Consider the following 14,396-nt stretch of genomic DNA (forward strand, 5'->3'; position numbering starts at 1 on the left):
CAATCAATCTTTATTTATATAGCGCCAAATTACAACAAAAGTCATCCCAAGGCATTTTACACATAGAGCAAATGTAGATCTTACTCTTTAATTTAAAGACCCAACATTCCCACATGAGCAAGCACTTGGCGACAGCGGCAAGGAAAAACTCCCCTTCCTCCTTTGATATTGTGCATATCAGGGTTGAGGCCTCACTTGTGTTAGAGCAGCTATTCAAATAACTTTCTTGATTAAGATATTTTTTAAATGGGCTATGTACACTTGAAACTTGCAACAATGAGACGGTTCTCTTAATGTTTCTGTGTTGTTTCTATCTCTCTTCTTCTTTTTTTTTTAGAGGCCAGAAAGAGCAAACGTGTGATGAAGGTCCCTAAAGGGACATCAGACTACCAGGCTACATGGATCGTGGATGAAGGTGACGATGAGGATGGTGATGTGGATGATGAAAGCAGTGAAGACGATGATGGTGACGACATGATGGACGAGGCCATGGAGAGAGATGATGAGGAGAATAACTCGCAGGTACTCGCATGGCAAATGAAACTCAGTTTTCTTTACCAGACAGAGTATCTCAAGTATGTGCTGCTCCTGGCCAACAGCTGAGAAGCAATGCATGTTTGGACTGAATATGAAATAAAGAGACAATCTGGTTCTTTACAAGAAAATGCAAGTAGACACGTACAGATATAGAGTGACACTAAGTAGCATCAATTCAGTCAAATATATATCTACTTAACTTTGCAATGAATGTACAGACACAAGGAAAATGGAGAGGCCTTGAGGAAAACTAAAATATTGGCAAATTGAATTAGTTTGTCTATGTAATAAACACAGACAACATACTTTTTGTGGTGAGTAAGCACAAACAGCAAAAACCCTCCAGGGGTACTTTAATTCCCCCCCCCCATTAATCAGCTGTACAATACTCACTGAGAGTTTGCAGTGCCCTAATTGTTGATTTTGTTGGACTCCCCTCCCCCCAAGATATATATTTGATTATCAAAATGCTTGGTGATAAAATGTTCAGTCTACTTAATTAATTATTCAAGTAATTGTTTCTGTACTTTTTCAGCCTTAACCCAAATTTCCAGGGCTAGTTTGTTCAGCTGCTGTTTGTTGTCATAGCAACAGTCATACAGTGTAATCCTGTGAAGAATGTCGGGGACAGTCATCTGCGAAGAAGCTATGAAGTCTTGAGTGTCAGAGGTTCCGGGGCTGGTGCGGTGCATACGTGACCAGCGGTCGGTGCACCTCGCGACCGAGAGGCACTGTTTGTTTTCTCAGTGTCTGTATCTGGCTTATAGTGCCAGGCTGCTCACCACAACAATAGTGTTTGGAGCAGGAGTCCCAAGAGAAGCCTCCTGTCTTCCTGTTCTGTGAGCAGAACTTCCTGTCTGGATGAGGGGAAGGGTCGACCATTTATTTATTTCCAGCTCTGCTTGAAAAGATGTCGGGGGAACTCTTTTTACGCAACAGGTTCATTATGATCTGTAATTGTTATTAGCATGTGTTTGATGTCAAGGTTGGCGCACAGGAATACGCGTTAGGAGAAGTTAACAATAGGGAAAATAGTACTTCAAATGATAATGATTATTATTATTATTGGAGCAAGAATGTTGGAAAGGTTGTGAGTTGATCCCATGCTGAGAGCTTTCCCCCCATGCGTCTGGCTCCCTCTGTGATTTGCCAGTCAGGGAGCGCTGAATACATGTCTTCTTTGATGATTCACTTCCTTATACAAATATATTGTCCATGGAAGTGGGTTTTCAAGAAATAGTAAGTCTGGATCTCTGATGTTGTCTCTCAACACACTAAATTTGAATATATTCAAACCAAAGGTCTGGCAACTCCTTATCAATTTCCCATGCATACAGATGCAAATACCTATTACACACAGTGTAAGGCTTTTCATAATGTTGTTATTGTGGCTGGGCTGGTCTTGTTTATCTTTGGCTATTATACAATTGCACTTTCTTTATATAGAATCTGTTTGACTTCACTTTTGTTCCCAGTATGTCATTGTTTGTAAAATACTGTGGCAGCAATTTGCTGAGGCAAAAAGTTATCAACTGAGTAAAACTTTATTTATATAGCACTCTTAAAAACCAGGGTTCAAATTAGAGCTTCAATGTTTAGTCGATTCATTGATTAGTTGATCAGTTGATCAACAGAAAATTAATTTTATCAGTCAAAAATTCGTTTTTAATATTTGCTGGTTCATATTTGAAGATATGATTATTTTCTTTGTCACACACAACAAACTGACTCTCTTTGGGTTTTGTTGGTTGGACAAAATAAACAATCTGAGGATGTTGCCTTGAACTTTGGGAAGTGATAACTGGCATTTTCCACTATTTTCTGACATTTTACAGACCAAACGGTTAATTACTTTGTTGAGAAAATATACAACAGATTAATCAATAATGAAAATAAAGTGAAAAAAAACTAACTAAAACAATGATCTAAATTGTACACTAATTGTATTCAGGAAGGGAAACAATGATCACCCAAATTACAAAAATCTCACCCCTAGTTGTATCTGGTGATGCGTATAGTTTGGTTTTGTTTGCCCAGGTTTTCAGAGATTTCTGCCTCCACCACAATACAAAAGTTTAGAGGGATTGAGGAAATGTGTTGAGTGCTAACATGCAAAAAACCCCACCATTACCTGTGAGGTGAAATGCCTCTACAAGTAAGTGAGATAACATGTGTAATTGTGTATGTAATATAGTGCTACTGTATATTGAGGCAGATTGTACTGTGTCCTATCTCCTCAGGATGCTGGTTCGGGCTGTTCCGAAGAGGAGGAGGAGGAGGAAGAAGAAGAAGAGGAGGAGGAAGAAGAAGAAGAGTTGTGCTCCACAGAGCGAGCTGGAGCCGATCAGCGCTACGATGAGCACATAGATGAAGCTGCAGAGGAAGAGGGTCTCAAACGTTACCGTGAGGCCCGATCCAATGAAATGTTCCCTGATGAGGTGGACACACCTCGCGACATAGCAGCTAGAATCAGGTCAGTTCTGCTTCTTTTTTTTTTTTAGCACAAGAAATACATTTGCAAGTCTTCTGAAATTAGATTAGAATGAAACTAATTCAGAGATCATTTTCTTTATGCTTAAAGGTTTCAGCGTTACAGAGGATTAAAAAGTTTCCGTTCCTCTCCCTGGGATCCGATGGAGAACTTGCCTCTCAACTACTCACGCATCTTCCAGTTTCAGAGCTTTGAACGTACCCGCCGCCGCATACTGGCTGAAGCTGCAGAGGAGGAAGAGGGAGCCATGGTAAAATGAGTCTCAATGTTGTCCCGTAAAATTGTACTACCTTTTAGATTTGTTCATTCACTGACTCTGCTGCTCCTGCTGTTATAGGTGGGCTGGTATGTTACACTGCACATCACTGATGTGCCCTTTTCTGTGATGGAGAGTGTCCAGTCTGGCCGTCCTCTGGTATTAGTGTCCCTGTTGCCCAATGAACAGAAGGTATGATTCATCGTGTTGACATACAAAAGTCTTTCTCGTCCATTTGAAAAAAATTCACACTGACAGCACATTTTGACTTTTATGGCCTAATAATGTTTCCCTCTGCACAGATGTCAGTGATGCACCTTTTGGTGAGAAGACACCCCAGCAATACAGAGCCAATCAAATCTAAGGAGGAGCTGGTGTTCCACTGTGGATTTCGGAGGTTCAAGGCCTCTCCTATCTTCTCCCAGCACACCTCAGGTAGGTGATGAAACATGGATATGAGCTGAAGGAACAGAGAGGTGTAAATAATGCTGCGTTCACATTATATGCCATTGATGCCAGGTAGGGATGGAAGACTCCTGTGTTTACAACATGTGAGAGTTGTCCTTGTGTCCAAGGACCATGAGATGGTTGTATGATTAGTGTTGGTTGAGCGAGGGTTAAAATAGTGTAGATCGACAGTATACATACAAATCCAGTAAATGTGGATTAATTGATATTGAACAAGGAATTTAAGCGAATGGGATGTCTCACATTAGCCAAAATCTTTGCTTTATGTAATGGTACTTCCATATTATGAAGCACCCAAAATAATGGGATATAAATGGGATATCAGCAGCATATGTTACTACCTTTTCCTGCCTACCTCCTAGTCTAGGCTTCAGGACTGTAATGGAGATAAGTCATGTGACTCTATTTCAATATCCTGATGAATTTCAGTACAGCATGCACATTCTCTTAACTGTATTTGAATTAATTGAATAAAGTGAATCAATCAACCTACTTAGATATATCGCTAAGCTTTCAGAAAATTCAGTTGGAATCATGACATGATGAAACATGAACGCTACTTTCAGAATACTAAGTAATTATTAGGATAATTGCAATATGACATGAATTTGGCATGAGCACAAGGGCCAGCTTCTGTAGACTGGGATCCCAGGTGGACCCTGTTCAAGCCTTTTGCTTGCTGAGCTTGACACGGTCTGTCTCCCTCACAGTGGGAGGCACATTGCATCTGAAACTGGATTAGCTGCTGGTTGTACTGTAGATCATAAATTAATTATTAATGGTTTAACTCTTCTCTAGCTGACAAGCATAAAATGGAGCGCTTCCTCAGGCCAGATGCCCCCACTGTGGTATCGGTGTACGCTCCAATCACCTTCCCCCCAACAGGAGTCCTGCTCTTCAAACAAAGGAACGATGGTGAGATGAAAAGTCTTCTCTATACTTGAAAATAAGTAGATGTAATTAGCTGTCTGGCTGCTTTGATTTTAAACTTTTGACTATCCATTCTGTTGTCTGTTTAATGGTTTTATTTAATTATCCACTTAAGCTAATTATGTGCTGGTATGTGAGATTGTGTTCTTGTTACTGCTTCCTTCTAGACATCCAGGACCTGGTTGCTACAGGCAGTCTGCTCAGTTGTGACCCTCAGCGTGTTGTCCTGAAGAGGATTGTACTGAGCGGACACCCGTTCAAAATTAACCGCCGCTCTGCAGTTGTTCGTTACATGTTCTTTAACAGGGGTGAGTGGAAATTGTCTTTCTTTCCTTACTCTCGTTACAGAAGATTACATACAGTGTGACTTGCCTGTGGCTTCAATTCAGATTCTACTTTTTTTATTTGTTTCTCGATGTGACAGATGATATCATGTGGTTCAAGCCAGTGGAGCTGCGAACCAAGTGGGGTCGGAGAGGCCACATCAAGGAGGCTTTAGGTGAGAAAACTGAAAAACGAAACACATTGCCAGCAGCATTACTAAACTGTGTACTTGTTTTTTGAATACTGCATCGTCAATAAAATCTGATTTTATATTTTTCAGGAACGCATGGTCACATGAAGTGTGTGTTTGATAATCAGATGCGATCTCAAGACACTGTCATGATGAATTTGTACAAGAGAGTTTATCCTCGCTGGACATATGACCCCTATGTGCCCTTGTCATTACCCTGGGTTAAAAGAGAGATTACTGTGGACATGGAGGACTTGGAGATGGAATAATGGAGGGACAACATGGCAAACAAGACACAGAACATGTATTCATAGAAATGCTTTACATGGATGTGGTCACATGACATTTTTCTAAAAGTGTAATGTGTATTAAATAAAACTATTTTGATCCAAAGTATCTTGTTTCCAATGATTATTTTAAGCCATTTTAAAGCCACTGTTTCCTTTTGCTCTTAAGCCTCAAACTTCCTGCCGAGCCAGTTTCTGCCACTAGATGGCAATAATAAACAAGCATTAATCAAAGATGCATGCTGCCTTGTTGCGCAACTTTTGACATTTGCTTGAAATGACCATTGAACAAATGTGTGTGTGTGTAATACTCTGATTGAAGAAATGAGTTGTAAACAACTGGCAGGTCAATAATAGTTTTTACATCATGCATCAAGCACATTACACTGGCAACTCTTTGAAGTCATTAATGCCTGCAGCCATGTTAAAATGTACAGACTTGGACAAAATCATTACACAGATAATGTTAGTGATATGTGAGGAACTTTAATCATGGAAAAAGAACTCCCAAGTTGGACTTTAAAGCAAATATTCTTTCAATGACTGACTTTTGATTTTGACAAATAGCAGCTGTCAGTCATTTATTTATAAAATCTTTTATCATAAACACGCCTCAGTGTACTTTGCAAAAAAGATATAATTAATCACTAATCACGAAGGAATTTAATAGAGAGCAAAACAACATCAAGCATGAAATACAAGCACATTTGAGACTTCCTCGCCCATCTAAGCTATTTTAGGTTTCCTGGCACTACCAACATTACATCAGCAGAGGGCAAGAGAGCAAATAACAGCTTTGAAAACAATTAATCTCGTAATGCACCCTTGACAGACTGCATCGTATCCCCAGATTCCCTGGTGTTCCTCTCCCTGGTGGTCTTGCTCCTCTTCAGTACACATACACAGATCGCGCCCTCTCTGTTGTTTTCAAGCTGAAGCTGGAATGCTCAACAGTTTTGCGTCCTTCCCTGACCCATGCTTTCATGCTTAGGAAAACACTGATTTATGAATTGCAATATTTATCATAAAACTGAGCTCTTGCATGCTTGCAGCAACATGATTCATCCTGGGGCTCTGTTGGGACTGCACCACAGAGGCATGCCAATATGTCTGGGAAACCAGAAGGTGAAGACTTTGGGATGGAGAGGAGAATATGATCCAAGAAATGAAGGGGAGCAAAAGTTCACTGTGTGCATTTTTATTTGATTACAGTGGAAAAAGATAATACAATCGAGAAAGACTAATGTCTCTATTGCCCATGGGGGGCAAGCTAGGAGTCCTGGACAGTTTTGTGGTAACACTCAATTTATTTCCTACTTCACTGTATTTTTTCTAAGATGTATTAAGGCAAGGGCACTGTAACAGTGATGTGTTGGACACAGTCGAGGGGAGGGGTGTTGTGTGCTCTGCTGGCCGGCAGTTCATGGCGAGGGGAGGGGGAATTCAATACCCCCATGATGGAGAACGCTCTTAAAGTAACACATGTACAAAAATGGTACTGAATTTTGATTCACACACTACATTTTTTCCCTGACACTATCAATTTGAAACAGATAAACATTTAGCTGTTTGGGGACCAACTGCAACGTGGTAGTGCTGAATCCAGCCCATAAGTGAAGTGTGTGTTTGGCACAGGCCACTGTCAGAGGACTTGAACGCTGGTGACTTAGTGCTGTTTGAATCAGGAATGTCTTGTGGTTCCCAGTTCACTGCCACCACACTTAGTTGGCTCCCACTGAAGATATAATGGGTGAAAGATTTTTCCGTTGGATGTGGATAAAGAAACGGAAGGAGAGAAAAGGGGCAGTGAGGGAATGAGAGATAAGGGAAGAGCCAGTTGATGTTCAGCATGAATAAAACCAGAAGTGGTGGGAGGAAGGAGTCAAAGGAATGCAAAAACTGGGACGAGTAGAATTTGGAAATTAAAATAAAAAGTTAGTGGGTGAGAGAAAGGGAGAGACAGAGTGAGAGAAAGAGTGAAATGGAGGAGTGTGAGAGTCTGAGGCGGTGTGGGCGAGGGAGTAGGAGAGCAAGAGTGGCTGGCGTTTATGGATTGCAGATGTGGCGCTATGGGGTTTTGGCAGGGGCCATGCGCGCCTGAATCCTGCACCGGCTGGGTGGCACCGGGGTGAGAGGGAGGTCACCGCACCGCAGCACACAGCCCATAAAACATTGAGAGTAGTGGGGGAGAGGAACGAGAGAATAGGCCTCAAATACACACTAACCCAAGACTTCAGGGCAGTGGGGGTGATCAAATCACATTTTACGTTCAAGCACGCACAGGCATACCCAAACATCCTGCATATGTTGAGTCAGGCTACCAACAAAGCCATAGGTTAATGCATAAAACATCAGCAAGAAGCTGAGCACTGATAAGCTTATCTCAAATTTAATAAGGATGAGCCTTCTGTAGACACTTCACCTACCATGAAAAATCACACTATCCTCACTGATAAAAGGAAAGTTTCCACTCGTGTTTGCATAAATACTGAATTCTTTGCAAGTGCTTTGACAAGATTACAAAAGAGAAGCAAGTTAGCCACGTGTAGAGCAAAAGTCTTCGTCCAGTGTCTATCCTCTGAAGTTCATACTTGCCTATAAATTCTACCGTTTCTGTTTTTGCTCTAATCATTCCTCATCATTCCACAGCTTCCCTGGGCATTCAAAGTGGATTGTTTTAATATCCAGTGTATCTACAGCGTTTTGTTGGAGCATGAGCACTTCTCTGCTGCAATTTGGCATTAACTGCTCAGAGAGCAACATGCAGTATGTTTGATTGTTAACCGTGATGACAGTGTTCATTTTCTTCCTTTGCCCACATAATGATTTGAATGGCATACCCTTTGTTTATAATACCATTTCTTACCTTTAAAGTACTGTTACACTGACTGGGAATTTAAGATGACATGCTGTATATTAAGTTTCTCAAATTTCCAATATGTATACCTTGAAAAGGATAGTAATTCTTCAGTTTACTGAAGTATATTTCACTGCAAAAAAAGTATTTTTTCTTTAAAGTGAAGTTCAGAATGCAGGACATGCAACAATCAGCATCTGCCATCATGTGTTAACATAGAAAAATAAGCACCGCTAAAATGATAAAGAACTGTTGTGCAATCAACTGCATAAGCTGATTTTTTTTTAAACTGGCTTTTTTTCCAGACTACTGACAGCTAAAGAGAAGAGAAGCAATGTGAAGCAATACTTTGTTAGGGTTCTTTTTGAATGAAACATGTACAGTCAAAATATTTTTTACAAACCTTTCCACAAATAAGCAGAATATCTTTTGTCAACCCTGTGAATTGAACCAGGAAGACAAATCTCTCTTTAAAAAAGATGCAGCTGTGTATGTGCCTTCAACCACCTGTTAGTTTGTTAGTGTGTTAGTTTGCCAACAGTTTAGACCTGCAGATGTGGATGTACCAACTTCAGGCAAGGAAATTAATCATTTCTTAGACAATTGAGCCACAAGCAGGAAATTATTATTATGATCGTTTTATCCATGGATGTATTATAAGAGCTGGATACCGGACTTAAAATGGCGCCCATTCATTCCAAAAAGTGCATACACCACAAATAGTTTCTATCTTTTGTGCAGCCCATTGAATATGCACAGTTTGGCTGCTTGGCCCATAGACTTTACTTTGTGATGATGTAATGGGTTTTTAAATAGTTTTAATCAGCTCGAGGAAAGTTTTGCAATAAAACCTCCATGGATCAAAAATTCATAATAGAAAATGTCATAACTGACTTTGTTTGCAGTTCGAGGTGTCCTGTCAACAGTTTTACAGATGTCTCTTTTATATTTTTGGTCTATGGAGAAAATGCTTTTTGGGCTAGTGGGATTTTTCGTTGCAATACTGCAAGTGGCCACTAGCCTATCGAGCTTATAGGCCCCCCCCCCCCCCCCCCGATCCCTAAACCTAACCCCAACCATCCCACTCCTCAAGCCTAAACATAAGCAAGTTGGTGTGTCATATGGTAAAGTGGATGTATCGTGTACATACTTAGGGCCAGTGGAAGATACATTACTGCACATATTCAGTTGGCTATGTAAACCTGAAAGCTAAAAACTTTTTTTATGCATCAGACGAGCAATTCTCATTTGACTGAATAGTGGTCTGGTATCCAGCTCTCGTAATACATCCATGGGTGCTTCACACAAAATAGAATTAATAAGTAAAATGCTATTACCTAAAAACTGAAGTTATTTACAGTACTTGAGCAAATTAATTTAGTTTTCTGAGAAAATTGATGAATTCTAAAACCAAATGACAGCACCAGTATCAAATAGTAAAACAAATATTCATTGGCTCAAGTGTTTTGGGAAATATGATGCTTTGCCCGTAAAAACCTTTGAGGAACATCTCATGCACTTCTGTTTATGTAGGTGCTGCCTTATAATACTTTTGTGTTAGGTCAGCTCTGTTTTTCTCTTTCCTTTGTGATATCCTTCCTTCCCTCTCTTGTTCCCCTTTTTCTCCCCCTTAGCCTGGTCCTGACTCCCTGGTTCCTGGGGCCTGGCCAAGGCGTGTGTCCCTCGAGGAGCCAAAGAGGAGATGGAGAGAGGGGGCAGCAAGGGGGTGCAGCAGAGAGTGGCTCCAAAACCACAGCTGCAGCAGCCTCTCCTCCTCTTCTCTCCTCTCCTCTCTTCTTCTCTTCTTCTCTTCTTCTCTTCTTCTCTTCTTCTCTTCTCTTCTCTCCTTTCCTCTCCTCTCCTCTCTTCTTCTCTTCTCTCCTTTCCTCTTCTCTCCTCATCCCCTCCTCTCCTCTTATACCTCCCCTCCTTGCCTGGCACCCTCCCCAGCTCTGCCATTAATCAGAGGAGAAGGGTATTTTATAGTGCATGTGTGTTTGTGTGAGAAAGGGAGAGATGCTGACTGTGTGAGTGGCTAAGTGAGTGTTTGTGTGTATCTGTGTGTGTGCTGATAGAGAGCTGGATGGGTCGGTTGTGATGGTATGGAGACCAGGATCTCACAACAAAGCTGGAGAGTTCACCCAGAGAACAAAAGGGGGAGGGAGGGAGGCTGACAGACATAAAGCCTGGTGAGCAGATTGGGACTGCCAGTGACTAAAAGGAAGAGGTAGACAGATGATCTGCAGAAGTTTTTAGCATATCATGATGAGACCAGGACATCTAAAGATGGCCCAAGCCTTATTGGTAATTACAGTAACTAAAATCCCTCGGATTGAGGTTCTCGGGACATTTTTGAAAAATGTTGCAACTGCACCTGCACACAAATGTAAATTAAACACGCTGTAAACAGTTCCAAGACCTGACATGTTAAATCACAAATCATATGATATGGACATCCTTCAGCCCCTGATTATCCAGGTGGGAGTGAAATCTGAAAAAAAAGATAAAATTTCCAACCTGCTCTGCTTTCACCCCCCAACGGGCCTCCCAGAGTGCTTTTCTGCTGACATCACTGCACAGAGACCTGGCAAGCCAATCTCTCCCCTGCTCTACCATTCCCCTTTCCTTGCTTCCTGCCCTGATGATGTCACACGCCATATGGTTTTCAGCAGTATCAAGACGGAAAAGAGATTTAGTCAGTGGAGAGGAGAAGGAGAGAAAAGGAGGAGGGTTGGAATGGGGCGCAGGTCGGACACAGAAAACAAAAGGTTCACCCCCCCTCCTCCTCTTGTGTGTGTACAGTGGAAGTTAGTGGAAGGTAGAGGGGAGAAGGGTGAGGGAACGAGAAGGGAATGACTGCACTGTGTGAGGCTAATGAGGAGAGACCAGGGAGCAGAGACCATGCATCGGACAGCCATGTGTGCCGCAGACGCCCACTGGACTGGCTTGCACACAAACACACACACATACACGGAGATACACTTGAACAGAGATATTGATACCCACACTGGAGTGCAGGGAGAGGCAGGATTAAGTTAACAAGGCCATGCTGGTAAATAATGTTCATGTGTGCACTGATTGAGCTGCCCCGGTTCAACATCGTTGACATGTTCAACGTGATAAAGAGTTATGTTGTTGTCTCATTCCATGTTAATGCAGGTGTTTGAGCCCTGATGTAATGACATTTTCAGATTTGAGATGAATGTTCATTCTTGACCTTGGAAACACTGACAGAATAATGCTCATTTCATTTAGTGGCTGTTTTGGAGCTTTCAGTCCTATCACACGATCTCCCTTAATCCCCTCATTTCCTATTTTTTCTTAAAGTGCTCAGAAAATTGACATTTGAACATCTATTCCATAACAACTGGGCTAACTCCATCTGCTGAGGAGATGTGGTTTGATTGAATTGTCCAGAGCCGAGGTTCTCTGGTGGCCAAGGGGTTGAGGCGCCAACCACGAATGTCATCATTTGGCATGCAGTTAAATATCATTCTCATCATTTCCTGTCATCTCTCCACTGTTATTTATCAAATTAACAGAATAAAACGAAAAACCAAAAAGCTCTAGAACAGCTACTAAATGGAGAAAGTGGAATGTCAACTACTGGTACTCTTATGTAGTTACTGGCACTAAGAATTGCCCCTTTTCCCTCTGTTATTAAAAAGCAACCTTTTCATTTCACTTAAATTTCAAATATGATACTATTTTGCATTCAATATTTTAACACAATTAAATGAGACTGTGGTTCCAGCTAGCTTGCCTTCATCAGGGTGGTATGTAAGGAGATTCAGTTTATTTTACCCATTGATGATTTAAGAGTAAATTGTGTAATGTTTTGTAAAAGGTGGAGGAGCTACAACCAACGAACCAAGAGTTCAAATTCCAAATATATTGAATTTTAGGTGAAATGAAAAATAAAAAAGCAGGAAATGCTAACAACTGAGAAGCTGAAATTAGTAGGTTTGTGGCTGTTTTGCTTGAAAGATGACTAAAATGATCAGTTATCGCATTTGTTGTTTTTTCCAGTTAAAGACTAATACAGTAATTGTTTCAACAGTAGATGGTTGTATGTTTTTTTTGCAACTTTTGTATTATTTGTAATGTGTATTTCTCCTTTAAAATCACATGGCTAATTGATGAAGTGTAGACAGAGAAACCAGAAACAACCTCATATACCACAATGATGAAGGAAAAATAGCAAAGAATGTGTGAGGAATAAAACATGGTTTACTGGAGAAGAGTTGTGTTGATAAACTTATACAGACTGGTCTGTGATCTGAAAAAAAAAAAAAATGTTGCAATCACACATATTTCTCTTTGAGAAAACAAATTGAGCATTTCTACTCCGGCTCTAATCGTGGCAATGTAATTGTCCATCCCCAGCAGATGGGCGAACTAGAATAGCGACCAAATGCACACAGCAGCTCTGCTCATTCAAATGACGTGCCTTGCACGCCTGTGCTCTAAAGCTGTCGCAAAACTGCTCATTACAATGAATTAAGAGAGGTCTGTGTGTAAATGTTGAGCCTACCATTCAATTTTTGGTGGGGAAGGGAATCTGAAGCTGGAGGGGGGTGTGTCTGGTATGGTGGGGTGGTCACATCTGGAGATATGTGTGGCCATGTCCACTGGAAAGAAATTGAGAAAGAGAGAAAGGAGAGAGGGATGATTGATGAGAATGAAAGAAGTTTAGAAGAGTGTGAGACACTGCACTTGCATGGTGGTGGTGTCTGTTTTAAGGTGCTGAGATTACTTTTTAGACTGTCCTGTCTATTGTCTCCCTGCTGCCAGGCAGAAATGGAGCAATAATAAGGTGATTGGAATATTTGTCACTCAAAACCCAAATTGAAACAAGGTTTTTCGGGCCTCAGAGACACAGTGACCCTGCAGCATGTCGGTTAAGAGATGTCTGAAAGAAATGTATTCATTGTGTTTCCATATTCAATCCACCAAGCTTCTGCAAGATATATGTCACATGTAAAACCTGCTACGCAAACACTTGGAGAAACAGTGGGAAAGGTGTGTGATTTAGAGGGTGACAGCAGACTGTTAAGGGATTTAGCTGCTCAGACTGCCTTATCTCCAGCTCCAGTGTTGGTCTTTGGGGGAAGTCGACATGCACAGCTTTTCTTTGGGATGGGCTGCCCGGGTTTTGTGTTTGGGGCTCAACTCTCGCAGCTTTAATTGAATCATTGCTTACAACAAGCAATTTTGGAGGCTTTTTTTCAGTTCATTAAAAGTTCAGCATTTCAGGTTTGCTCCGCTCCAGATTACGGTATGTTAAATTGTGTTTTGACAAGCTGAAGTTTAATGCTCAGCGCAAGCCTCTGGAGGCTGATTGATTAGTGAGATAAAAAGTCTGTCTGGGAAGACAACAGCTGTACACAGAGACACACACAGAATTTGTTTTTGTAGTATCTTGCTTTTTAAATCTTCCTTCCTGTCAAATAAGGTTACATGTTAACCATATCAAAACCGTTTTTAACCCTGTCAGTCCTATTTGGATGCCGGTATTCATTCACAGTCCACATATCAATTGCTCTGAGCCTTGTGAGAAAAATGAGCTATCAGGCTTGGTTGTAACCTCTTCTTACATGTTTAAATATTGGTTCAAGCAACATGTGTGCATCAAAAAGTTTTGTAAAGAGTTCATTGAATATGTTGCCTGTGTTAATTAGTGGTGACGATTCTGTTGTAAACAAATGAAAATGTAGGTTTTGACCTTTGCCCTCTAATGAGTCAGAAATATTTGGCTGCACTTGGAATTTTCTATATGTATTTTACTTCTGCTATTTTAGCCTGCGCTGCACACATGACATCTAGTGCATGTGTGCAAGAAGAATCCCTCTTCTGTTGCTCTTCCTGAGGTTTCCTCCATTTTTTCCCCCTTTTTTCCATATCGAATTGAGGGTCTAAGGATTGTAATTGTCATATGCTGTACAGATTGTAAAAGTCCTTGAGGCAAATGTATGATTTGTGATATTGAGGGGTGTAAATCAAATTGACTTGACCTGACTTGAAAGGTTAGTGACATGGTTTGACTTGAGTAAAAC

The 14,396-nt window shown here is 41.0% G+C and overlaps 1 protein-coding gene across 1 annotated transcript in view; it reads left to right on the forward strand.

Moving 5' to 3' along the window:
* Window positions 1–5,577, forward strand: part of tsr1 (TSR1 ribosome maturation factor) — a 10,920-nt gene extending 5,343 nt beyond the window's left edge. Inside the window, exons 7-15 of the mRNA XM_062419154.1 lie at window positions 338–522; window positions 2,778–3,010; window positions 3,119–3,278; window positions 3,366–3,476; window positions 3,587–3,719; window positions 4,551–4,667; window positions 4,850–4,990; window positions 5,107–5,181; window positions 5,287–5,577. Of these exons, the coding sequence (XP_062275138.1) occupies window positions 338–522; window positions 2,778–3,010; window positions 3,119–3,278; window positions 3,366–3,476; window positions 3,587–3,719; window positions 4,551–4,667; window positions 4,850–4,990; window positions 5,107–5,181; window positions 5,287–5,465 (1,334 nt within the window). The 3' untranslated portion in view covers window positions 5,466–5,577. The remainder of the gene's footprint in view (window positions 1–337; window positions 523–2,777; window positions 3,011–3,118; window positions 3,279–3,365; window positions 3,477–3,586; window positions 3,720–4,550; window positions 4,668–4,849; window positions 4,991–5,106; window positions 5,182–5,286) is intronic.
* Window positions 5,578–14,396: the final 8,819 nt, after the last annotated feature.

Source organism: Scomber scombrus, chromosome 5, assembly GCF_963691925.1.
Source record: "Scomber scombrus chromosome 5, fScoSco1.1, whole genome shotgun sequence".
Taxonomy (NCBI): domain Eukaryota; kingdom Metazoa; phylum Chordata; class Actinopteri; order Scombriformes; family Scombridae; genus Scomber; species Scomber scombrus.